Source organism: Falco peregrinus, chromosome 2 (genome assembly GCF_023634155.1).
Source record: "Falco peregrinus isolate bFalPer1 chromosome 2, bFalPer1.pri, whole genome shotgun sequence".
NCBI lineage: Eukaryota > Metazoa > Chordata > Aves > Falconiformes > Falconidae > Falco > Falco peregrinus.
The window spans coordinates 55,521,037-55,546,132 of record NC_073722.1 but is presented as its reverse complement, the minus strand read 5'-3'; the positions used below and the strand labels follow the sequence as shown (position 1 = coordinate 55,546,132).

Genomic DNA, 25,096 nt, shown 5'->3' with positions numbered 1-25,096 from the left:
ATGACAAATTAAGCACAGGCTGAGAATGGGAGATGTTTCTAGGAGTGGGGAGAAAAAGCCAGCTTTTTGCCTAGAAGGCAAGTTAGGAAAACTACCGGGCTTTTTGTCAGCATGCTAACTCTTGATCCTAGCATGCAGCTGACCAACACACCTGCTCGGCCTGCTGCGGCCGCACTCGGGCAGCATGATCGCAGCGCTGCAGTGCAACAGAGGAGCTCCCAGCATAGCAAAGCTGGTCTTTGGCCACTCAGCTGCCTGCTGCAGGGATAGAGTAAAGGACTGCAAAAGGAAAAAACGCATCAGGTAAAGGGCATGTGCTTTTCCAGTATGTGGTATAAGCCCTACATGGCATCCCTTTTGCTCCCAGTGTAATCAAGGCACAATTTTAGGAAGAAAGGCACTTCCCAGAGCAGTGGCGTCTTCACTTTAACCACATATATAGTGGCTTTGAGCCAATATACTAAGTATTTCACGGTGAAATAAGTACCAGAATGGGTCATCTACAAAATATATAGACTGTTTTAAGAAGAATGCCAAGTACCTTGAGCTTTGAGGACTGCAGCCCTGAGACAGAGCCCAAGGTAGCAGTAACCTGTGCCATAAGGCACTGCATGGTACCCCAGCAAGCACTTTAAAATCAGCCAGACTTTCTTCACCCAAATGGACAATGAGGACTCATTCAGTACTTTGCCGGACTGTTCATCAAACGTATTGATTTTTATCAGTTCATAAACACGTATCAGTTTGAACTTTACATCACTGTTGACATAAGACCTAGATTAAGAATAAAGTTTAAAACCTAATGAAAGCGTTCCAAGGCATGAAAAGTGTCCAGATAAGCTGTGTTTATTTGGTGGCTGACAAATACTGTTAATATCTGAGACAGAATGTCTACAATAGTTTTTTAAAATGTCAAACATTTTTTTTTAACTGATTCATTTCAGAAAACTTGTCAAGTAGAAACACAGATGGGGGTGGTTCTTGTAAACTCAGTGTTAAGAAGCAAAATACAGGAACTAAACCAATATTATCTGGCACTCTGAAAAGCAAATCTGAAGCCTGTCAAACATCGAACTAAATTAATAAATACCATAGCATGTGCTCCTATAGCATCCAGCATTTATCTCCCCAGACAGGATTAACTGAATAATTCAGAAGCACTACAGAATGGACAATGAAGGAGCTTTCTATACTAATTGTTGTAAAAGTGATTACCAGTATCTCATGGGGTTCCCAGTACTCCCCGTTATGCTATGAATTAATGTCCTGCTTCAGTTTCATAAATGACCACTCATGATTGCTTTTTTCTTCTGTGACACCATTATGTATGGAACATAGATAATAAGATGATTGTTGCCAGCTAAGACTTTTTTCTTTTTCTCTTGCAGTTTATATTATTTTCAAAAATGTAATTTTTGAAATTGGCATTTCAATTGTAATGTGCAGGATTACAATTGGCCATTTGTCTTCCATAGGAACAGATGATTTTCACACACAAGACAAAATTCAAACTCTCTTTTTACAGAAGAAAGCATGCTGAAGTTGTTTGGGTCAGAGATTGTAAGGATAAACTCACGACTCCTTTTACTCTCAGCTGTGCGTGCAAAGGCAGGGACTTCAACTAATAATATGGATTTCATTACCTGTCAAATGCATCTTATAACATGTGCTTTTTCAGTGACAACACCCCCAGAATGAGTTAATCACAAAGCCAAGTAAAGATAACATTCTTGTGCAATCATTGAGGATCCAATTAGTGTATGCATCTTCTTGGTTTTATCCTGATGCTTCAGGCATAAAAAAGGGATCCAGCTTCCAAGGGATCCAGCTTCCACAGCCTCTGTCTCAGCCTGGTGCAAGCAAAGCCCATTTCTTGAAGCACTGGAGCTCTGCACTGACCTGCACACTTGTGCCACACACTGCATTTGCACAACTCCTTCAGAAAGTTTCCCCTTTTTAGCCTGGGCCTGCATCTGTCTTCGATTTCTGTGGCTGGCCTCTGATCATAGCGCCCAAATACATTTTACAGCCTAACACAGCAACTGTAGCACAGACTAAAATTTTCTTTCCAGGTGGCAACAGGCAGTTCAGATCAGGAGGAGCAAAAGTGCTGGGAGTGAAGCTCCCGGCCTCACTCACAGGGACCTGAGAGCAGGGGAGGGAGCCCACAGGAACCTGAGCAGGTTACTACTGTTCCTCTCTGTTCCCTCCCTACAGGAAAAAAAATCCGTTTGTTTTCATCACAACATTTTCTTTGGGAAAGGAAAGTAAGGCTAAGATCGTGTGCTCGGTGCTGAGTCATTGTTTTGAGTTTCGAGCCCGTTGCAATTTGATCTCTGCACGTTGAGTGATGATTCAATGTTGCCAGCCATTACAGTCAACTCATCTCCACAGCTAGAATGGTTCTCCATAAGTATACAGGAAATCCTTAGTGTGGCTGTAAAATAATACAAAATTTTATAGACTGTTATTTTTAAAACTTGTTTTAGTCTATGTTTGCCCTTTTACTAGAGAAAAATGAAAAATGAGAAATACCATTCATTTGTTCTAAACTAAGAATTTCTTAAATATTACCAAAAGCCATTATCAGGTACATTTTCCTGGTTAAGAGGCAGCTCTGGAAATCGCTGCAGGAAATGAGAGGCATTATCTGGAACTAAATTCATGTCTGCTTTCTACCTTAGTGAAGAAAACAAACAAAGAAAAAGGGGATGCTCTCAGTGGGATGCATGCTGCTCTTCCATAATGGAGGGTAAAGCACCTTTACTTTTCTCCTTCCCCTTTCCCAGAAAAGCATCCAGTTTAGCAAATAACCATTTTGTTTCCTGTTTTTCTCTTATTTATCTTTGGTAAACTATACTTTCCCCTTAAATCAGATTTGCATAGAGTTCCATTTGGTTCAAGACCACTCAGTTCTTTGGGTCCTAAGCACACTGCAGCTGTGCCTGGTAATTGCTGAAATATAAATAGATTACCATTGCAGTGGGTTTTAAAGCCACAGCTAAGCTTATTGGAATTGAGACATTGCACAACCTGCATTTGGTTCTATTAATTCTGATCTTTACATTCAGTAACACTGAATTCAGTTTACACCAGAGCACTGCAGGGGAAAGTGACAGTCAAAGTGATCCCTCTGGACCTAAGTTTACAGCCAGTATTTCTCTGAGTAAGAACAGCTTCTTTTTCAGCAGGCTAACGTCTGGGATTTAAAAGAATGTATAAAGCAATTTTAATATTATTTTCTTTTCTTAGAGGAAGCTAATCTTTATAACCTAGCATGCATCAAAACAGCTTGGTAAGAGATACAAAATGAAAACTGTCATTACTGAAGCTGATGGGGCTTTTGCAGTTCACACTCTATGAACTAGTTAAACTTCACTCACTGTGAATACTGTTCTGTATTTCAAAATCTGAATGATCGTCTGCTTTAATTTCCACATATCTGATGTAATAGTGATTTCAACTGGTAATCTACATTTTATGATCCTTTTCTCTATAAGATTAGTCTCATGGTGTCTAAATAGATGTTGGTATCTCTAGAGAACTAAAAGAGAAATGAAAATGGAACACTTAAGAGAAATGCTTTTTTCACTTCCCCTTCAATGTTCTTTTTCTGGGAATAATAGAGCTTTCTGACTTCTCTGAGATCTCACCAACTTTCCCCTGTATTTGCATTCTGCTACAGATTTATTTATATTTAGCATTTTTCTTTGGCCAGCAGAATAGGCTATGATGCTGGATTAGTGCTTTATTCATAGTAGGATTTCAGATGAGTCACAGATATATCTCTGCAGCAGCTGTTGCAGACCTTGTAATGCCATTAGGCTCTGACTCAGAGATGTTGCACTGTGGCTATAGCCTTAGTATCTCTACAGCACAGAAGCCATTCAACGTAGGTGATGGGAAGGTATCAATGAAATCTTGATGCAGAGCATATCCTGAAAGCATAACGCACACAATATGCCTTTCATAAGTTTTGTGATCTTTTCAGAACTTATATGGAAAAACACTGCAGAAGATGGGGAAATTCTACTTGCAGAAGTTTGGAACTGCTTGCTTTCCATCAAAAAAGATTAAATTCCTACCTTATGGTAAAAAACCAACACTTCCTAGCTCATGCCAAAAAAACCCAACAAAACAAAACAAAAAAACCAAACTGCTTGCTTGCTTATAGTAAAAAATACAAAACAAAAAAGAAACATTTCCTTGCTGATGACTAAAAAAAATCCCACTTCCTTGCTCATGGTAAAAATCCTCTGCAGACCCACTGAGTACCATTAATTTCCATGGGAACTGTTAGAGGTCCTGATGAAAAACTACATATTCATATTACAGAAGAAAACAGGCCCCATGTGATACCAGAAATTTGGTCAGGACTTTAGCTGGAGGAGGAGTTTAGCTTTCTGATCCTCTGCAGAGGATCGGAAAGTATCTTACATATTCCCAACACTATTATAAAAGCTACAATTTCTGAGTTTTGGGGAAGAGTTATCATAAGCACAGACACAGATAAAGCTTGACATTTTCAGCTTCAATGCCAAGAACTCTGCTAAGCTTCCACCCTTGAGTGATGCCATCTGTACAGAAACATTAAGCCCATCTTTACCTCAAAGGTCTTATACATTAAACCAACACACTCAGCTAAATTCAGATTTAGAACAGATAGCTTGCTACACCTGGGGATAGGTACATAAAGTACAGCCACTTGTCCTAGTACTTGGTAACTAAGAACTGTGATCATCTTTCTATCAAGTCACCCAGTCAGGTAGCAGGCATTGGTTTGGACTAATGGAAGATATATGCCTGGCTCCTTGCACACCTTTCTAACCTTTCGCTTGCCAGTCAGTGCTCATTTCATTTGATTTCAGTCCACTGCCTTTATCTGAGTATATCTGGAATGAATCTGGACTATTAAGATATAAACAAATAGAGAACATGCATACAGAGATTTAACAGACTAATCATGTAACAAGTTATGTTTCTGAAAAGCAGAAATAGAACAGCACATAATTGTTAGTGTGAAGATACATAAATAAAAAGGGAGGAGAGGAGAATGAGCTATATAATTTGTTACATTGCTGATTACCCAGACTGATAGATATTTTTTGGCATGTCAAACATCTCAAAAATAAAACATGAATTCTCACCTCCCTAACACAGAAGAATGGGCATCTGTCATGTTACATTCACTCGATCTATATTAGAATGACTCAAAGCTTTCCAGAGACTCCTACCATGCTGCATGCTTTCATTTTGCAATGAACCCAGCAGAAGGACATTATTTTGTTTAAAGGTCATGCAAAGCATTAGCTGAGTACACTCTTTAAGAAAACTATATTTCATAAATGCACGTGGTTAGAATATTTCGTAAGAGCACAGTGTTGCAAGGTTTTGAGTACACAGGCAATGACCTCATTCCCCAGATTTATCTGTATTTATCACCTACATAAAGGAGAATATGCATTGCAAATGCTTACAAATACGTCAACACTACAGATCAGTCTATCACACAGACAGATCAAACTAATTTTGTTCTATAATGGTAAATATTACCTATGGGCAACTAGGTACACACTAGATCCAGTGTGTGCAAACAAATGGGTACTGTTAAACTGAAGGTGGGATGTTTTAGCTCCTTACATTCAAAAGCTTCTGAGACAACATGGATCAGAATAACCGTTTTTTAAATGTGTTATGGCTGCCTTTCTATCTAGATAGTCCTATAACTCTCTTCACTGTGATATTGCAGAGCTAAATGAACGCTGAAGACAGACTTCACCGTGTCAGAATGTAAAATACAATGTCATGTACATCCAACATAGGCTATACATAATTACATTCTTCATTTAGTAATTACATTTTCTTAAAGATTACATGAGAATGTCCTTCTGCCTTTCATCATTTTCTTTTAATTGTCCCACATTACCTTGCTCTAGAGAGGGCAGAAAGAAAATGGATAATGCAATAGGTCAGATCACTGTGGAATAATACTGATTTATAGAATAACACCATTTGGCACTCTGCTTTTTAGTCAGAAGCAGGTTTTTTGTTTGTTTTACTGACTAGATAGTAATGTGATGAGTTTAAAAATACTGGAAAAAATCTGAGTAGTACTCTTGCACTCCTAAGGTCAATAGCAAAAAGGACTGTCATGTCCAGTATGTCCAGGATTTCTTTTTGAGCATTTCTTTTTACTGAAGGATGTGGAAGATGTCCAAAGAAAGTTCTCACAAAAGCAATATAAAAATAAAACTTCTTTGGGAACTAAGAAAAGTGGTTTGTGATCAAAATCTAAACCAGGCAGTGTTTCATGCATGCATTAGAGCCTGTAAGGTTCAACAGGCAGCCAGAATGCTGTGACTTCTACAAACTGGCTCTGTAACCATTACAGTAAAACTTCCTACATTTTCAAAAGCATTCCAGAACTAAAGATAAAAAAATGCATCATGCAGGTTGTTTTCACTTTTCATTAAAAATATTTGATTTAAACCTAAACCATCTGATGTCTTTCTTGTCAAAGTTATTCTTCTGCAGATGGGCTAACATCCTCCTGGAATCACTTGCTGAAGTATGCAGTAAACTCCATGAGTATCCTGATAGTCACAAGTTTCAAACCTTACCATTTGCCAGAATTATTAAGACATTTATTCATTACCCAAACTGCCCAAGAGCTGAGACTCTTAACCAAGGACTAGGACACACACCCACCCCAGCGTCAGACACCAGATGTTTATCCATGAGTCTGCAGAAAGCGTGACCTTCTTGATGTCCTAAACTTTGTCTACTGTTTCAACCCCCGAGCCAGACCTCTCTTCCTCCAATATGCAGAGTGTTCTCTGACTCCTATCGTCCCTACCCACAACTATTTCCTGACTTCAGTCCTCAATGTTGCAATCATGTTTCACCCTCCTTGGCACACAGTCGTCTCCAGAAACGACACTGAAAAGCAGAGACATATTATTTTTTTTTCTTGGTTGAATGTTAATCTAGCAATGGCCCTTTTGATACTGAGGAAGACACTACTACAGAAGGGCACCCTGCTCTCTCCCTGTAGTTCTGGCAAACTGTGTAACCTTCAGAGATCTGGCTGTCAAATGCTGACTGTGCTGAGAATCTGCAAGCTCAGGTGTTCAGAGCCATGACTCGCCCAGTTTCAGTTGACTTTATTTTCAAGTTCTTCTGAGCAATGTCATAAAGCATTCCTCTGATGATCTGGAGATCACCTGTGTCTCTGCAAAGGCTCTGCAGTTTCTTGACTAAATGATCACTTAATATTTAACATAGGAATCCCCCACCACACACCATTTTCTCCCTCTTATAAGGCTGTCTGTTCTTACTTGGGTGTAGTGAAATCAGGGAGAGACAAGAAGGCATGGAGATCTGTTTCCAAGCTCAACCCTGCTACACCGTGGGACAACAGACAGGGACCATTGTACTGCCCTACTACTACAGACAGTGACACCTGCTCACTGCCTTCAAAACACAGAGCTGTCTCTTGCACTGTATTGCTTTTTCTGATGATGCATTTTTTGTTTATGATTTCCTTCTCTTACTAACATTTGAATATTCCTACTACCACAGCTCGTGGTGGAATCTATGATAGAAATTTAAATCTCTTACAAGTGCTCTTTGTAACTGACTGCCTGGAAAACCGAAGACATTTATTTTGACAGAGGTTCTCCCTGTTCTCCCTCCTCCTTCTCCCAGAAACATGTATCTAATTGCATATGAATATTTTAACAATGCTATTGGAAAAGTATGTGCAGCTGTTTTAAATTCAAACTTCAGGTGCCTCATTCGCCATCCAGTTACTCCATGTTTAGTGTCATAACAACTTTAAAATTGAAAGTGTTAAAGCCAACATAAAACGGAGGAAAGCAGCAGCGAATTACATTACTGCTATCAATGTAAAGCCATATAAGTTAAATTTGTACCGATCCCTTGAAGTGAAAGTAATCACTGAAGAGCAGCATTCAGTGGTCATGCTGTAAAATTAAGACCTGCGCACACCACTTGTCTACTTTTTTATCATTTTCTTACATGGTTTGCGCTCTCAGAAGAATCCAATCTAATAAAAACATCTGCATTTTGTTTATCTTCTGTGGTTTTAATCTAGTATTAGTATAAGCGTGTGATTAGCCGCAAAAAGGCCATCTGTTTGGCCACGCTCTTCCTGATCCATTTTCTTTATGTGCCAACAACACTTGCTCCTGTGCCATGTTCCTTGTGTGATAAATCTACTTGCCACAATACCATACTGAAACTACCAGCACGACTGTTTCCGTTTCTGTCTGCTGAGCAATGGGTGCTTCTGGTTTTGTCGCAGCTTCACAAACATCAAGCGAAGCCTGCAGAATGCTACGATAGCCTTGAACCCACTTTGAACGCCAAGTAGTCTGGCAAGAGTTCAAATCTTTGCCTTGTTTTCTGGCAGAGCTATTGTTTCGGACATGATGTTCTTCCTCTTCATTTTTTCTACAGCTGTGAGTAACTATCAAGAAGTGACATACAGACCTGGACTTTCAAGCTCCCCTTTAGCTGCCTGCTTTTGTATGACTGCTCTTCCTGTTTACCCTGTTGTAGCACACAAGGTCCTGTGGGTACAGCAGCTAGGTACTGGCAATCCTGTAAGAAACTGTCTCTACTGCAGACCTATATCCACTACTTAAGACCACGGAAGCCCAAGATGATGGTCATTTCAGCCCAGCCTTGCGTGGTATTGAACACCTCCTGTGAAAGGCTAAGCACTGTTACTGAGGCCAGGCACTACTCGAATATCAAGAGAGAAACTTTCCTGCAAACAGCTCAAATCTCAAAGAAATGGAGTTAAAGCAACCAGGAAGTATTTATCCAAGGTCACACAACAAGGTCCCTTGGCACACTCAGGAAAAGAATATAGGTATCTCACTTATTCACATACCTGTAAAGGTAATAGTACAAATAAACATGCAATCCTCAAACATGCATCTCTTGCTATGTCAAAATGTTACCCTAAGGTCTGTTCAAAAGATAAAAGAAAGCTTACAAAGCTGAGAATTTGGATGTGTGACAACTCATATAGAAGTATATGGCACAATCAAGACAGCAGGGGTCCCCAAGGATCTTATCTGACTTAGCCTCTCTCTGTGTCTATATCCATCCCATCATTCTTATGTGCAAATTGACTTATGGGAAAGCTTATTTTGGGGAAAGATAAAGAATAACTTCCTTTCCCTCCACATGTAAAAAAAAGAAGATATGATGCCCATGATGCCCACCACCTTCTAAGAAAAGGATAATGAGGTGGATTTGAAAAAGGACTGACATATTCGCTTTTGTTGACCAGAACGAATGTTCCTGATGGCACATTTAATAGCATCTGTACTGTTCTTCTAAGGCCGAGCTACAAAACAGACCAAGAACTGCATTGCACCATTGTGGACATCTGTAGGCTGGCTGCTTCCAGCTACCACAGTCCCTTTTGGCATGTGAGAACATGTCTTTTCAGGAACTAGTGTGCCTTGTGTGGGCCATTTGATGCTGCCACAGGGCATTACAGAATGCACACCAGAGAACTTGTCCTTGCAGATTTCCACTGCAAGCGACTGTGAGTTTGGGTCTACGCTATGGAATTATGTATCCCTAAGTCTTCTTCCTCCACTGCCCTGAATGTGAATCTAAGTGGACAAAGGCAATTTGAGTAAATGACACTTAGGCTCAGGTGTAGAGCTGGGTCTACAAAGAAAAGGATGTATAGCTGTGTCCTCTATTTGTTACACTCTGGATCTGCTTTGTGTCTGTTTGTCTGGAGGTTTTGGCTTTCCTATGCTTTGTTTAAGCACTCAGACACTGCTATAGCAGCAGGGTGAGAAACTAACAGGAATGCCTTCACGAGTTTCTATAAATAGAGGTTGAATTATCTCATGTGTTTTGTGGTATGTTCTATATGTTTAAATATCCACTTCAGGGGGCTGAGGTTTCTTTTATTAATATGTCTTGCCTCAGGGAATGAGAAGTTTTCTCTTTATCATAAAGGATACACACAACATAAATTTACACTATTTTGTACAGATCAAACACATTCTATAATGAAAACTTCACAGCCTTTTTCCACAGGTGATCTATTTTTAAGCCAGAGGGATGGCGTACAGAACAGTTAAGGGCAAAGCATCATTACATAAACAACAGCAAGTAGAAGAGAAATAATTCTTCATATCTCGCAGAGAGATATGGTTAAGTACATGTGAACACTGGATAGACTATGCTGGCTTACAGAGCATAAGCTAGTTGATGTATTTAATGTCACATTTGGTCAAAGAAAAGATTTGTTTCTGTTAAACCACACAAAGAACTGTTAGGAATTTCACGGGGAGTACTTGAAATATCAGGGGGGGGAAAAACCAAAAAAGTCAAATAATTTCAATAAACTTGCTTTGGAGATATATTTATCTGAGAAGATTAAACAAACCTAACATGAGAGATCTCAAAGTTTAGAAAATGACAATGAGTTAACATATACTTTCATGAATAAAATACCTTGTCACCATTTTAACGGCTTCAGGTAGAATTTCAAAGCACTTTATCTGATCTGCTTATAGAATAGATAGCAGAAGCTTATGCTTAGACATACGCACAATGGATTTAAAATTCCATACACAAAGCCTCCAAGCGTTATCCTTTCAGAGGGTCAAAGAAGGTAAAGAAAGCAAGAATGTGCTTTTGCTCCTTCAAGCACAGCACTGGTTTAGTCCTCAGCAATACCATACATAGTCTCCTAGCTGATAGGCAAAGTATAGGCTCATCTGAGCTAAAATGGTGGCTTCCCTGTACCTTTTTAAATTTTAGATGTAGCTACCCATAAAATTTCACTAGAAACTTGCCATGCTATCGGAGTGGTTTATATATTAAACTACAAAGGTATTGGTTAAAATATTATGAGAGTTTGAGATTAATTGCACAGCCTCCAGTTAATGCAGTATCTTATGAAGCAGAAAAAGACATTTGCCAGAAATCTTTTCCAGACAAGTCTGGAAAAGCAGCAGCAGTTACAGTTTTAATTTTCCCTTCTACTATTGTATGAAACCTGGCCACCTGTTTTCTGACAGTGTATGACCAAGGAAAATTGCATCACTTCACATATGTTAATAGCATTACAGGAAAAATCTAGATTAAATTTCTATATATGTCAAGTTTGTGAAAATGTCAAGCCTGCAGACCTCATTTCCCCTGCTTATGCACACATGCATTTTGAATAGAGTACTTCTTACTCTGGGACGCTACTACAGTGGACAGTTGGTATACCGCAAAAAATGGAAACTTCTATCTTTAAAGTTCTAATAAAATAAGTGTTTATATCATTTGCAAGAACAGATTTCAGTTGGGTTAAGATGTCTATACCACTGAAGTCCATTAGAGATGAACTGGTAAGAGAAAACTGCCTCATCATAGCTCAGTCTAATCCATAAAGTTATGAAGTAGTATGTGTGGTATTTTTGACATACAAATAGACTTGTAACCAAGACCTTTTGCAATTTTCTTCTACTAGCACAGCATTTCAGCTGTCATTGCAAGGCTTTTCCTCCATCTGAAATAACTTGTTCTTCTTTGTGGATATGCAGTTTTTCTGTGTATATTTAAAAAATGAAGTCTTTGTCCTCTTGTGCCAAAAGGTAGTGTCCGCTAACAAATGAATCATAAGAAATTGCTACCAGTTCCACCAGAGCTTCCACATATTTCAAAATACACATTGAAATCAAAGAGTAAGCGAAATCTAGAGCGTCATCTAATCTTTAAAGTGTAATATAGGCATACTGTTTAATTTACACCTTTGCTGGAAAGCTGACTGGCTTGCTTCCATTCTGCAGCCCTGTCATGCACGTTCCAAACAAGTGATGATCCAGAGACAACTAGGATTCCTTGAACATAGAGCACACTCTCAAGTGTGTAAACTGAGCATATTCTAGAGCTTAAAAAGCTGCAGAAGCCTTTTCTGACCTGTTTATATCTAATCAAGAGTGGTGGTGTGTGGAAACGGCAACTGCTTGAGTGATACAGGCTATATTTACCATAGAAGAGGTGAAGGGATGGGGAGCTCATATACTTGTTTTCCAAAGGAAAGAAGTAAATAAAACGGCCAGCTGGTCCTGCTGGCAGATCTTGTGGGGGGAAGGGAGAAAGGACAGAGGCTACTGGGCTTCTCCTGGAGTAATTTTGCAAGTAGATGAGGACTGTTGCAAAATCTAACGGTTGAGCTTCCTACATTTGGATGACATCTGGATTAACTGTGTTGTGTAATTAAATGGTTAAATGTGTTTAACTTACCATTAAGGCTTTGTGCAATAAAAACTGGAAAACAAGAATTTCTTAAGTGATGGCAAGATTTAATAGAACCTTACTCCTTACATCTTTTTAAGTATAATTCATACAATAAATTTTAAAGAGGCTTTTTCTTAGATATTAAGCATTCACAACAAGTCAGAGTACACAAAAGTATAGCAAGAATAAAGCTAGTAATTTGTGATGTGGATAGTGGCCTTGTTTGTAAAACAAAATAACTGTTCACAATTTTAAATAGCACTTGGCAGCACTGTTTTAATATTTTCTGTACTCAAGTGGGTAAACTTCCAGTCACACAAAGGTACCAGTAATAAGCACCACTTGCAATGGATCATACAGCCAAAAAAAAGTTCAGACATAAAATAGCATTTTAAAGTGGATTTAAGTGACAATCCTATTTTTCACCAGCATTGCAGTGATTTGGGGGAAAATGCATGTTGACCGGCATGTATAGTGAGTTTCACAGTCTGTTTGCAGCATTTTAACAATAGTGTAGCTGCTATGAATTGCAAAAAAAACATTCACACAAGATCCTTTTTCACGACATGGCCCTATTTATGCTGTAAGGGTTATATATATGTATATGTTGAGTCTCCTAAATGACTGCTTCAGTCAGGCTTCAGTGGAATCTCAACAGAAAACTAGAAGCTGTTTTGTACAGAAAGTAATTTGCATCAGCCAAGCCTCTGCCCACGGCTGACTGACATACACTGGGTATTTTTTAAAACTGCATGTTATTTCCAGGCATTTTGTTTTTCCAGTAAAAAAAGCATAAAGAGAGCTCTTTCTACAGTCTTTGTTTCTGGTTCAGAAAAAACACCCCAACAAACACAAAAACACAAACAGCCCACACAAACTGCTGCATAGGATGATGCAGAAGAGCATTCTCTTTTGAAGCGGAGTCTCCAGCAGCTTTTCTGGCCCACGGCTTGGAGAAAAAAAAAAAAAGAAAAAAAAAAAGCTGCATTTATTTCCCAATGCAGTCTTCTGTGAAGCAAAGTATTCCTTTTTCCTGGTATCACAGCTCAGCATTTAAGAAAAACAAATGATTGGTTCACTTTTCTCCATAAATGAAGTGATTCTTAATCAATTTACAGAAATAAAATTTATATGATTTTATCAAACAAAGGGTCTGACTCTGTTGCTAAGAAAGACTGTATGTATGTTATTTTCTCACAGCATGTATGTATGCCCTGTAAAGAAATCACCAACGGTACCACATCCATAATCTGTTATGTACTTTCTGGAGGACACAATGGTGGCCTTTAGTGCACGCGTCAGCCTGAAATCCTCTCAAGATTCATGGGACAATAGTAGCTTTATTCTATTTCATAACTTCCATCATCTTGCAGACAGTCAGTACGCTTCATGCCTGACTGAAATGGATGCAAAACATATTTGTGCTAAGAAAAGCTACCTCCAAATCTTATCACCTTTCCTATTTTCTTCTCCATCCCATTTTTACTGTGACTGTTTTTACCGAGACATAGGTACAACATGCCAGAGACACATTGCTCAGCCTGTTGCAGGCACCCAAGTGTCACGTTAACAGTCTCGAAGCAAAATTGCCGCTGTTGCTTCAGCCTGAGGCACCTGCGGCTGGGACCTCCTTCCCACCAGCCCACACGGACGGGGAGCCTGGATTCACGCTGACTCAGGGCTGTCAAACCGCGGCACTCTGACTTACGAGGTTAAAAATAAAAAGCTGGGCGAGAGCTTGAAAGCTGCCGGTCAAACTGAGAGGAGCAGCACCAACCCTCGCCCCCCTGAACGAGGGCTTTAGAGCAACGTTTTAAATTCCCTCTCCGGATCGGCGCCTCCCGCCCCTCACCGCGCCCTTCGCCCCATTCGCGCCTCCCGAGGCTGCCCAGGAGCGCCCTCGGCACCAACCGACCCTGGCCAGCCCCGCAGGCTCCCCCGCCGGGCCTGCCGCCCTCGGCGCCCCGACCGCCTCCGCCCAGGCCGCCGGGCCGCGCCGCCGCGACACGCCTGCACCGCCCGAGGGTCGTCGCCCTCGGCGCCCCGCCACTTCCCGCCCCGCCGAGGCTGAGCTCCGCCGCCCGCACACCGACCGCCTCCCGCCCGGGCCGCTGCGAACGGAGGCACCGGGCGAGCTCCCCCCCGCCCGCCTTTAGAGCGGGGCAGCGGCCCTGAGCTCGGCGCGTTCCATTCCTCTCTCCCCGTGGGGTGGGGGGCACATCGGAACGCCGTCGCTCGCTGCAGAAGGGGCACGTAAACGGCCCGCAGTGCCGGTGCCCGCTGAGGCGCAGCGTCCCCGCACGCCTGAGCCCGAGGGGGGGCGGGAGATGGCGGCGGGAGGGCGCGGGACGGGGCGGGAGGGGGGCGGAGTTGGTAGGTTCCGGAGGGGGCCGGCGAGCGCGGAGCGCTGGCGCCGCGGCTGTCAGTTCGGCGCGGCGCCGCGGGCGGAGGGAGGCGCAGCCGGGGCGCGATCTTGCCGCCTCGGGCTGCCGCCGGGGGGGCTGCCGGGGGGGCCGCTGCGGGCACCCGCCGCCCTCGGCCCGGGCCTCGCTGCGGCGCGCGGCAGGTGCAGGGCGCGCAGGCGGCCGCGCCGAGGCCGCCCGCCCGGCAGCGATGCCGGCGGTGCAGAAGACCGTGTCGGAGATCCGCTCCCGCGCAGAGGGTAAGTGCCACCCGGCGCCCGCCCGTCTCCGCCCGCAGCGGGGAACGGGGACGGGGGACCCGGCCGGCGCTCCGGCACCCTCCGGCGCGGAGCCGCGGCGGGGTCTGCGCCGCCTGGCCGGGAGGGGGCGGCGGTGGCGGCGGGGAGATGAGGCGGCGGGAGCCGGTGTCGCGCCGGCGGCTGCAACGCCGGCCGCCGCGCCGCCGCTCACCGCGGCCTCCGGTGGCGCCGCGACCCCCGGCGGGGCTGCGGCGGCGGGTGCTCGCCGCGGCCGGGCATCGGCCCCAGCGGCTGGGGCGTGAGCGTCGCCGGCGGCGGCGGTGTTCTCCGGGGGGTCTCGTATGCGTGGCCGTGCGTTGCCCCCGGGGCGGCGGGCCCCCGGGCAGCGGATCCCGAGCAGAGGATCCCCGGGCAGCGCGCTGCGCGGCAGCCAGGCCGCCTCCCGGGGCGGGCGCTGTTGTGTTGTGCCCGGTGTGTCCGGGCGCAGGGCCCGCGGCCCCCAGCGGCGGGCGGGGGGAGGCGGCGGCTCAGGGCCCGGCGTGCCCGCCCTGGGAGCGGGTCGGCATACCTCGGCTGCGTGGGGTCCGCCGGTGTACGCGGGTCGTCAGAAATCCGCGTTTCTCACGCGGGGAATGTGCCTGAGAGCATCACACCGTGCTGATGCTTTGTGCCTAGCTACGGCTTAGGATTGCTCAGCCTGCAGATGACAACATGTTAAGAGCTGCCTTGTAAAAAGAGTCGCTGCAGTGCAATTGTATTAATAGAGTATTTATTGCATGCAAAAGTAAAATCTGAAGTCGGCGATACCAAAGCAGCGGTCTGTTGGGACAGCTTATGGTTTCCAGCTGCCGCAGGTAATGCTGCCAGCGGCACTGTAAATGACGCATGCTTCCCCTGGCAGGTACGCAGGTTTTATCCTTTTGTCTGGAAGTTTTCGCACTGAAACCATTACATCTGGTTCATAATTTTTTTGGCTTTGTTTGGCCATATAGGGAGGTGGAAACTTTCTCCCTCTCTTTCTTCCTCCTTCCAAACCAATCATATTTTATTTGTTTGTTCTAGGAAGAGCAGGAAGAAGTATAGATTGGAAATAGGCTGTTACCTTGATGCTCTTTTCTGTTTCTCCCTCGTTACACGCTTTCTTCCCCCAAAAGTAGGTTTGTAGGAGGTCTGGCTCTGCCTCTACCTAGGAAATGTTAGCTGGCCAAGAAATAGAAGAATGCATCTTTCTAAGCATAAATGAAGAAGGTACATCCTTCCAGGGACGCTTTTGAAATGCATTTACAACCAGGGCAGCCATGCTGCTATACCCACAGTGATTAGTAGGTGTGTGTAATGGGGCTAGTTAAATGTCCAGATTTTTAGTGCTTAACTTCAGTTCCTTTCCGGTTATTCTTTTTCCAGACAGTTAGTTTTCACTGCAAGCTTAGCACAGGTAAATCGTGAAGATTGATGCTGTCTTTAAAATTATCTAAGTACAGGAACCTTAATTGTTTTTAAATGAACAAATGTTATGTTACCTAAAGGTAAATGTCAATCTAAGATGTGCAGATGCAGTAAAAGGGGGGGGGGAAAAAGACCCAAATGCCTAGCTTATTTGAATAGTGTTCAAGATTGGATGACTATAGAACAGTTGAATACAGGGTTAAGAGGGTTCTCAAAAATACTTTCTTTAGGACTGAAAATAGGTATGAAACTTATTTTAAGAAACCTAACTTTCAGAAAATTACATGATAGTTTTTCATCGTAGCAGTGGAGTTATTGACTTGTATTATCCTATATTATAGTATTACTAAAAAATAATTTTAAAATGCTACTGTTTTCTTAATCTTAATATGATGCCTAGTAGTTAATTTTAATAATTTTCAGTTCAATTTATTTATACTCACTTCATTCACAACAACATTCATAACAATTACAGTGCAAAGTTGTTGTTACTGGCAGGGTCCCTCTGTGTTCTTTGAAAGTCAGTGGTAATGCTGTAGTCACAAACAGCATGTCACAAAATGAGACAGTTCCTTAGGGCAGGGGTCCTCAAACTTTTTAACCAGGGGCCCAGCGCACAGATGAAGTGGCAGGCAGCCATCTGCGGCTGCTTGGTTCCCCCCCAAACCCCGGCGGGGGGGCTCTGTAAATACCGGGGGCCGGATCGAGGACCCTGGGGGGCCATACCTGGCCCGCAGGCTGTAGTTTGAGGACCCCTGCCTTAGAGTATCCTAAGACTTGTGGGGATCTGATAGACAAGCTTAATACTACTTCCCTTATTCGAGAATTTTTGTATTGTGTCACTGGGATTAAAACCTCATTTTTTTCTCCTGTGACTGCAGCAAGTAATTTCTGCTTCAGAGGCCTTTTTCCATGGATCATGAGCTACCTTATCAGGCTGGACTGTCTTGACATCATCTTAGAACTGAGCTCTCTGACATGAAGAGATAGTATGTAATAATAGACAAAATCAGCTGTTGTGCTTGGATGAAATAAACTAAGTCCAAACTGTCAGAACAATGCGCACATGTATCATTCTTAAGAATTGTTCGACAGTTGCACAGAAGAATTGACACTACAGTCTGTAGATTATTACAAAATAAAATTGTAGGTGTTTGCGTGCTTGTAAGACAGTATGTAACCTGCATAGAGAAAATAATGTGGTTTAAAAGGAGCTACTGGTTTTCTGGCATTCTTCCAAACCTCTGCAGGTTCTTGTGCTCTTCATGGTTGATGAAAGATAACCAGGCATGGTTATAACTTTTTTTTTTTAATAGATTTTGTGCCTATGATTCCTGTTGCAAAGAACACCTGCAGTTCACCATAAGCCTAGGAAATGCTACAGTTCTGAAGTGGTACATGTATCGATAAAATCTTGCTCAAGGCATGAAAGATCTGGCCCTCCTAAACAAACTTAGGAAATCACTACATGTGTTTTTGCCAGCAGTAACCTTTATTCAGAATTGTACCTGGGCTTCAGACATTTGGTGTTGTGGAAGCAGCATTGGTGTCATCTATTCTGCAGTTGCAAAACACGTGGGGAATTCTTGTGTAGCCTACATCTAGCTTTATTAAATACAGTAATTAACCGTGGGGTTTTTTAGCTATATATAGCTGCACAGTTAATATATGCATCTATTAAATAATATGAAATGGAGTAATTTGAAGCATTTTATTTCTTTTGAGAGACTCTGGGAGAGTGGATTTGTAGTTGGCAGATCTTATCAGGGTTCTCTGCAGCATTAATGCATTTCATCCATGTGTTCATGGAGTTCAGTGAATTATATTGGATTGTTGAGAATGGGCAGAGTTTTGAGGTACCATGATACTGCCTACCAAAACAGTAGGTAATAACTAGTTCTTCTTATTAGTAGAGGTAAGTGCCTGTATGAGAACTAGGTGAAGCTGAACCTTCTGCATGATGAGATGACTTCCAAGAGAGAGTGTTTCAAAATTCTGTAATAGTCTTCAGCAGACCATCTGTTTTTATATCCTTAGGTGTTTCTGCTCATGGACTACAGGACTATATAGCATTTTACTAGATGTAGCGCTCATTATAGTCACTTGTGCCTGTCTTTCTGCCAAGTCTGTTTTGTAGACTTATGTTAGATCCTAGTGACTCACAATGGGGAAAAAGACTGGTCTAGTTCTAGCACAGGCTTGGCCATCTCAGCGGTACCAGCCTATTCAAGTAGGTCATTCCCATTCCCTTCTGTGCTCTGACGCCTCAGAAGGACAGACTGATGGATCAGGTTCCTACTGGCTGTTCTGTCATTGAAGATCTATCACAGTGTTATGACAAATTCCTGATCCTAACATCGTTTTCTTAATGATACCCTCTTCAAACTGCTGCTTTCTTTAGGAGTGTGAGCAAGCAGACTTACTGTTCTGGTTTCAGCTAGGAAGAGTTAATTTTATTGCTGGTAGCTGCTTGTAGTGCTGTGGATGAGAATAATGTTGATAGCACACTGATGTTTTAGTTGTTGCTGAGCAGTGCTTACACAAAGTCAAGGACTCTTCAGCTTCTCATACTACCCTGCTAGCCAAGTAGGCTGGGGTTGCACAAAAAGCTGGGAGGGGACACAGCCAGGGAAGCAGACCTAAATTACCCAGAGGGATATTCCATATCATGTAACGTTGTGCTGAACAATAAAACTGGGGGGAGTTGGCTGGGGGCCATCAATCACTGCTTGGGGACTGGCAGGGCATCGGTCAGCGGGTAGTTAGCGATTGCATTGTGCATCACTTGTTTTGTATATTCTTTTATCATTATTACTGTTTTCCCTTCCTTTCTGTCCTATTAAGCTGTCTTTATTTCAACGCACAAGTTTTACTTTTTTTCTGAATCTCTTCCCACTGTGGGCAGTGAGTGAATGGCTGTGTGGTGTTCAGCTGCCTGTCAGGTTAAGCCACAACACTTATTCATGTAAGAGGTTCTTGGCTACAGCACCAACTTTCAAAGCTTTTGAATGCTGTGCTTTGAAAATAAAGAAGATATTTTTAATGATTAAGGGAAGTGCACTGAAGTCCTTCTGGTGATTTTTTTTTTTCCCTCCCTTTCTTTCCATATTGCAGTCTATCTGTATTTGTCCATTTCTTGTAATGAAAACGAGACTAAACTGTTAAACTACCCTACCCAAAGGAAAAATTGGATCTATGGAAAATATTTGGACAGCGTTTACTCTTTAGAATTTATTGTTGTTGTTTTACTAATTCAGAAACGTTTCAATCCAAACTGGTTTAGGAAGAGTCCCTAGAAATATTGTGTGTTGGAACAGAGTTGGTTCTTCCAAAGATATTTTGGAAACAAAATACGGTCTTTAATGTGTTCTCTTGTTGGAGAAAGCTCAGGGTGGTTATTTGGGGGCCTTTTTGTTTGTTTCATTGGTTACATGTTTATTTGAGCTTTGTTGTTGATGTTATTTTTGTTGGCAAAACTGAAAACATGTATTCTGTGCAAAACCAAACATTTTGCCATGACTTGTTTTTTTTCAGTTACAGCTTGTACTCTGGGAAGTAACTACCCAGTCTCCATATTCTCAGAGCTGATAGCAATTCTGTCTCCCATTTTTTTCTTGCTTTTTCCTACTCTTGTGTATAATTTACTTCCATTCTTTAATTTTGAACAGATTGTAGGAAATCCTGAACCAAAACCTTGGTTATTTATTGAGTGACTTTGAATGAAATTTGTGGTGCATTGTGGTTATCCATCAACAATTTCCAAATTCGTTGTTCTGCCAGCAAATAACATTCAGAGTGTAGAACAAAATGTTATATACAGTTTTTCTAGTTTATGCAACAGCTTTGTAAATTAACTTTTTGATTAGGGCAACAGTTTCATTCCTTTGATATTGAAGTACATATTTTTATGGGGTTTGGCCCTGTATTGACATAACAATAATCAAATGATATTATCAGAAAGTGTGATTCTGAATATTAAGAGAAATTAGTTTTGAAACTTGCCATTTGTTCGTAATAAGTTGTGAGAGTAGTACGATGTGTTGGCATTTCCTATTCTTTTTAAAGTGCTGATTTTCAAGTCAAATGCTTTTCTGTCAGTGTGGGCATGTAAGAACGTATGTCTTAGGATCTGTTTGATAATTCAACTGTGGATAAATGTTCAGCTCAACTCTGGTTAAATATCAGCAATGTTGCAAGCCACAGCAGAGTAAGAAGAGTCTTGGAATATATTCGTTCTTCGTCCTGAATGGCAGGTCTTACTAGTACAGCATCACAGTTCCTGTCTGAAATGTGGTAGTTGCTGGTTTATTCTTGCTAGATATAAGACTTCAAAATTATTACTGAGAGGTATTTCAGAACTTGTTGTGGCCTTTAGGCCAAAAAGGGTGATGCTACTTTTAATTTTAAGCCCTGGAACAATGCTTTTCTGATAGCTTAGTGTAATGAACAAACAAAAGACGAGTTAGGTGGACACCAGTTTAACACCTGTAACACAGCAGTAACTACACTTTTTTTTTTTTTTTAAGAGATTAGAGTGATTGTTTCATCTGAAGTTCTTACTTTTATACTTCACACTGATGTTTCATAATAAGAATTTTCTAACAACTAATGCTTTTCTGTTGTCTCTGCATGTGTTCTGGAATTTTTGTTCTTCCTGTCTGGTTTCTATATGTCAGGTTTTTGTATCTTTTTGTGTGTCAGCTTTCCAAATGTTTGGGTCAGCGCTCTTCTGTTGTCTTGGCACCTTCTACTGAGTTACTGAAGGGCAACCAACTCTTTCATTCTTGCTGTGTGTTAAATGCATCCTTTCAAACACACTTTTATCAAAAATATAACTACTTTCTCCAAGAGATGATCTGGTAATATTTCCCTTCTGTTGTTAAATATGGGCATGTTTTTATTTGTTCCTGCAGTTAGTTGTAGACAATATTTTTATAACAGGGCAGCTTCTGCTTATTTGATTAACAGGCTGAGTTTATACAAATTGGTTTGATGCTAATGCATCCTCACTTCTGGAGGAAGAATATAGCACTTGGTAGTTTCTTTGTTGCAAAGTCCTGAACTTTATGTAGGCGTGCTGCACCGATGTGTGAGACTTTATCTTAGGTTAGTCAGCAGTTAAGCTCTAGCTTATAGTTTGGGTTTTTAAAATTTCATAGAAACGTAGTCCTTAAAAGGTTTGAGATGTAATGCATAAGTTTTTAGATATTTTTGTGTATGTGTATACACATACAGACAAATACACAAACAGGGAAGAAAAACTATCTCCCAGATACTGAGCTTTGTGTGTCAGTTAGGTCTGTGTACTCTAGTGAATCTATTACAAAGTTTAGGCAGGGAGGTGATGGGACATGTGTAACCTTTAAAGCTTTCAGGGTAGTATAATGCACCTAGTGTAGGAGAGCTGGTTTTACTGAAGCTACAGAGTATAAAGGGCTATGTGTGAGGCTCAGAACTTAACTCCTGAGATTGCTTTTTAAGTGAAAATTGGGGGGAAAAACAAAGTTAATTCAAGGTAGTAGGAGGTGAGGTAGTGAATGTTTATGAAGCTCCTCAGCACCTTTTGGCTGTCATTTTGATTAAAGGAGAACAAATAAATGCTGTAATACTGATATATGAAAATAAATGTCTATAGTTTGGCAGTTTGTTTAACAAACAGGTAATATACAGTGTTTAATGCCTGCTAACACTTGCTTTAACTCTATCATTGTCAGGCTTATACTGGCATAAGTTTTTAAACGAATGCTTTAAAATTGAAGTAGTACATTCCACAAACATGTAAACTCTTTCCTTATTTCCTGAACTTAGTCAGGCTAGGTTGGTACTGTTGGCACAATAGTTTCCAAATTTTCCACCCAAGTGCTGTCACAGGAGCTGTATTTCGTGTTTGCTCCTTCATCAAGCAACTAGACTTTTAAGTGTCCTATACCCAGAATGAAGGTGAGCTCACCATGTGATGGATTAGGGCTCAGTCAGGTAAAAACATGTGACTGGATGTGCACCTGCAGTTTGGCTGAAAACCTAGTTTTCTTAAAGATGTAGCTGTATCCAGTTGTGTTATAGGTATGTATGCTTATGGAATTGTGTGCTGGAGGTTGTTTGTAGCCAGTTGTATGATGGTTGTCACTCCAAGGAGGGGTTATGACAAGGAATAGGAAATTGCCTGCTTAGTCTGCCACATACACCTGTGTGGTTCCTTGAGTCAGGGAGTATTGTGTGGGCACCTGTTCAGGTGGGCCCACTCTGTTAGGCTGGCTGCCCTTCCTCTGAAGGGTCTTCTTGAGACACATACTGAAGTTTGAATAGAAGTGTGTTATATATGTGCCTTCCATTGGGGGACTTGGAAGGAAAGAAACAGAGAAATTGTAGTGGTTGAATGTAGTACTGGGGATTTCCCCCACTGAAATAGAATCTGTGAATTCTGAATGGCAAATGGCATGATATTACAAGTTTCCACTGAGTCTTTGCACAATGTGTGGAGACTTGTCCTTGCAAGGTGGTGTCTGAAATGTACGTTCTGGATATAATGAGTAAGAGGCTATGTAGTGGGCCAGTGGACTGGAGGATGACTTGCGTTTTGCATAACCTGTTTGTGGGGATGTATAGAACATGCTAGAAACAAGCTTTTAAATTAAGGCTGTGCCTGAAAACTATCTTTGACATGCATATACATTCTGATGTATTCAGTTGCATTCTAACATTTTTTTTCTATGTATCTTTCTGATTTGGTATACAGAATGAGCGGTGCTTATTTAAGAAGCAGCTATACACACATAGATTATTGTTATAATTTTAAAACTCTTTGGTGATTGATTTATGCCATACCTGTGTTTACTCTGCAAGTTCTATCCTGAATAGACTGCTTAGGCCTGTTGGTCATCAACGTAGGAGTGTTTGAAAAAACATTAGTGAAAATTCTTGAGAGAGAAGAATACATTAGTATCCCCTTTTACAGATGAAAGGTGTGATGCAGGTTGGTACAAGATTCCTCATAGTATATAGAAGAATTATTACAAAGCTCAGTTTTCACTGACTCGTGGAGGCAGTTGCTGGGAGTGTCAGTAAGTCTAACAATACCATTTCAAGTTAAGCACACATAAAATGAAGAATATACTGGTGCCACTTCTGGGAATAATCTGGCTAGTGTCATGCAGAAAACTTGTAGCAGCTGAAGGAATGGTGTCCCATTAACCAATGAATGCTTAAGTAGCCTTGGCTTCCAAGGATCACATCCTTCCAGCTCAAGACTGGTCCATCACAATGACCAAGAAATCATGAATTGGCATGAATTAGCAAGGAGCCCCTCACAAAACTCAAGTAAGTATAAAAAGGGAACATGGAAGAGGTGAAAACAGGGACAGGTGACTGGAAAGGAGCATAGAGAGATGGGGTAAGCTAGCAAAGCCAGACCCTGCTCGGGGTTTAATCTGGTGAGGGGCTTGTAGAAGTCCTTCTTGTTCTCCTTCAGATGTAAGAGCAGGAAGAAGATGACAGTGGAAAATGTGAGCCTGCCTGCTGAATGGAGCAGGGAACCTAGAGGCTAAGGATGCAGAAAAACATGCAGTATGTTGTATCTTCTCCGCTTTGGTCTCTACTGGTAAAATCAGCCCTCAGGAACCACAGGTTCCTGATATCAACTGGAAAATCTGAAAGAAGAACAACTTGGTGGAGGAGGAGAAGGTTAAGGAACGCTTAAACTGGGAATACATGAGTCCATGGGATCTGATCAAGTGCATTCATGAGTGTAGAGGGAAATGGCAGGTCTCTTGTTAGTTAGGCCGCTCTCAGTTATCATTGCAAAGTAATGATGGTCAGGGGTGGGGGCTGTTCTGGAGGACTGGAAGAATATAATCGATGGCACTGTAGGGTAGTTTACATTATTAGTTTTCTGTGTTTGCTTAGATTCAATTGTGGCAACTAATTTTCTATCAATATTTATCGGAACAGGTGATTTATGCAAATAAATAGAATTAGTCAATTTCATTTAAGAAAGCTGTACTAGACACATGCTTTTTATATTTAATTTCATTGCTCAGGCATCATCTTGGTGAAATGTTTTTCTACCGCTGAGATTAATGGTTAAATTTTTTCAATACCACTGGGCTGTGTGTGTGTAACACCAGTTTAAAAGAAGCACAAAGGGGAAAGTGTGTTATGTGTATATTGGACGGTCAGTGAGTGATGAGCAATTGTATTGTGCATCACTTTGTGGTGTTTTTGGTTTGTTTTGTTTTCTTGGGTTTTATTTCTCTCTCCCTCTGCTTTTTGTTACAATTATTATTTTTACTAGTATTTATTTATTTTTACTTTATTTCAATTATTACACTGTTCTTATCTCTACCCACATGTTTAACCTTTTTGCAGTTCTCCCCATCCCACCGTGCAGGAGGGGGAGGGCATGTGAGTGGCTGAGTAGTTGCTGGCTGGGGTTAAACCATGACAACAATATAGAGATATTCTGAGGTTTTAATGCTTATTTACCAGATAATTATATTTTTCATTACATGTTGCTTAGAATTTCTGGTATTACTGGTATATTCCTGAACTTCTTGCCTTTTTCTTGTGTTAGTGTTAATATTTTTCTCTTGGTGTCTTCCTTTTAAAATATTTATCTCACTGCTGGAATTAATTTCTGAAATTCTGCAGTTTTTAACTCGAGATCACTCAGCTGGGAGAGATGGATGAGACTGACCT

At 41.6% G+C, this 25,096-nt stretch overlaps 1 protein-coding gene across 3 annotated transcripts in view; it reads left to right on the top strand.

The window, feature by feature from the left end:
* The first annotated feature begins 14,730 nt into the window (after positions 1-14,730).
* ATP8A1 (ATPase phospholipid transporting 8A1) overlaps positions 14,731-25,096 on the top strand; it is a 117,310-nt gene continuing 106,944 nt past the window's right edge. For all 3 annotated transcript variants that reach the window (XM_055794538.1, XM_055794539.1, XM_055794537.1), the window contains exon 1: positions 14,731-14,956. In XM_055794538.1, the coding sequence (XP_055650513.1) occupies positions 14,908-14,956 (49 nt within the window). In that variant the 5' untranslated portion in view covers positions 14,731-14,907. The remainder of the gene's footprint in view (positions 14,957-25,096) is intronic.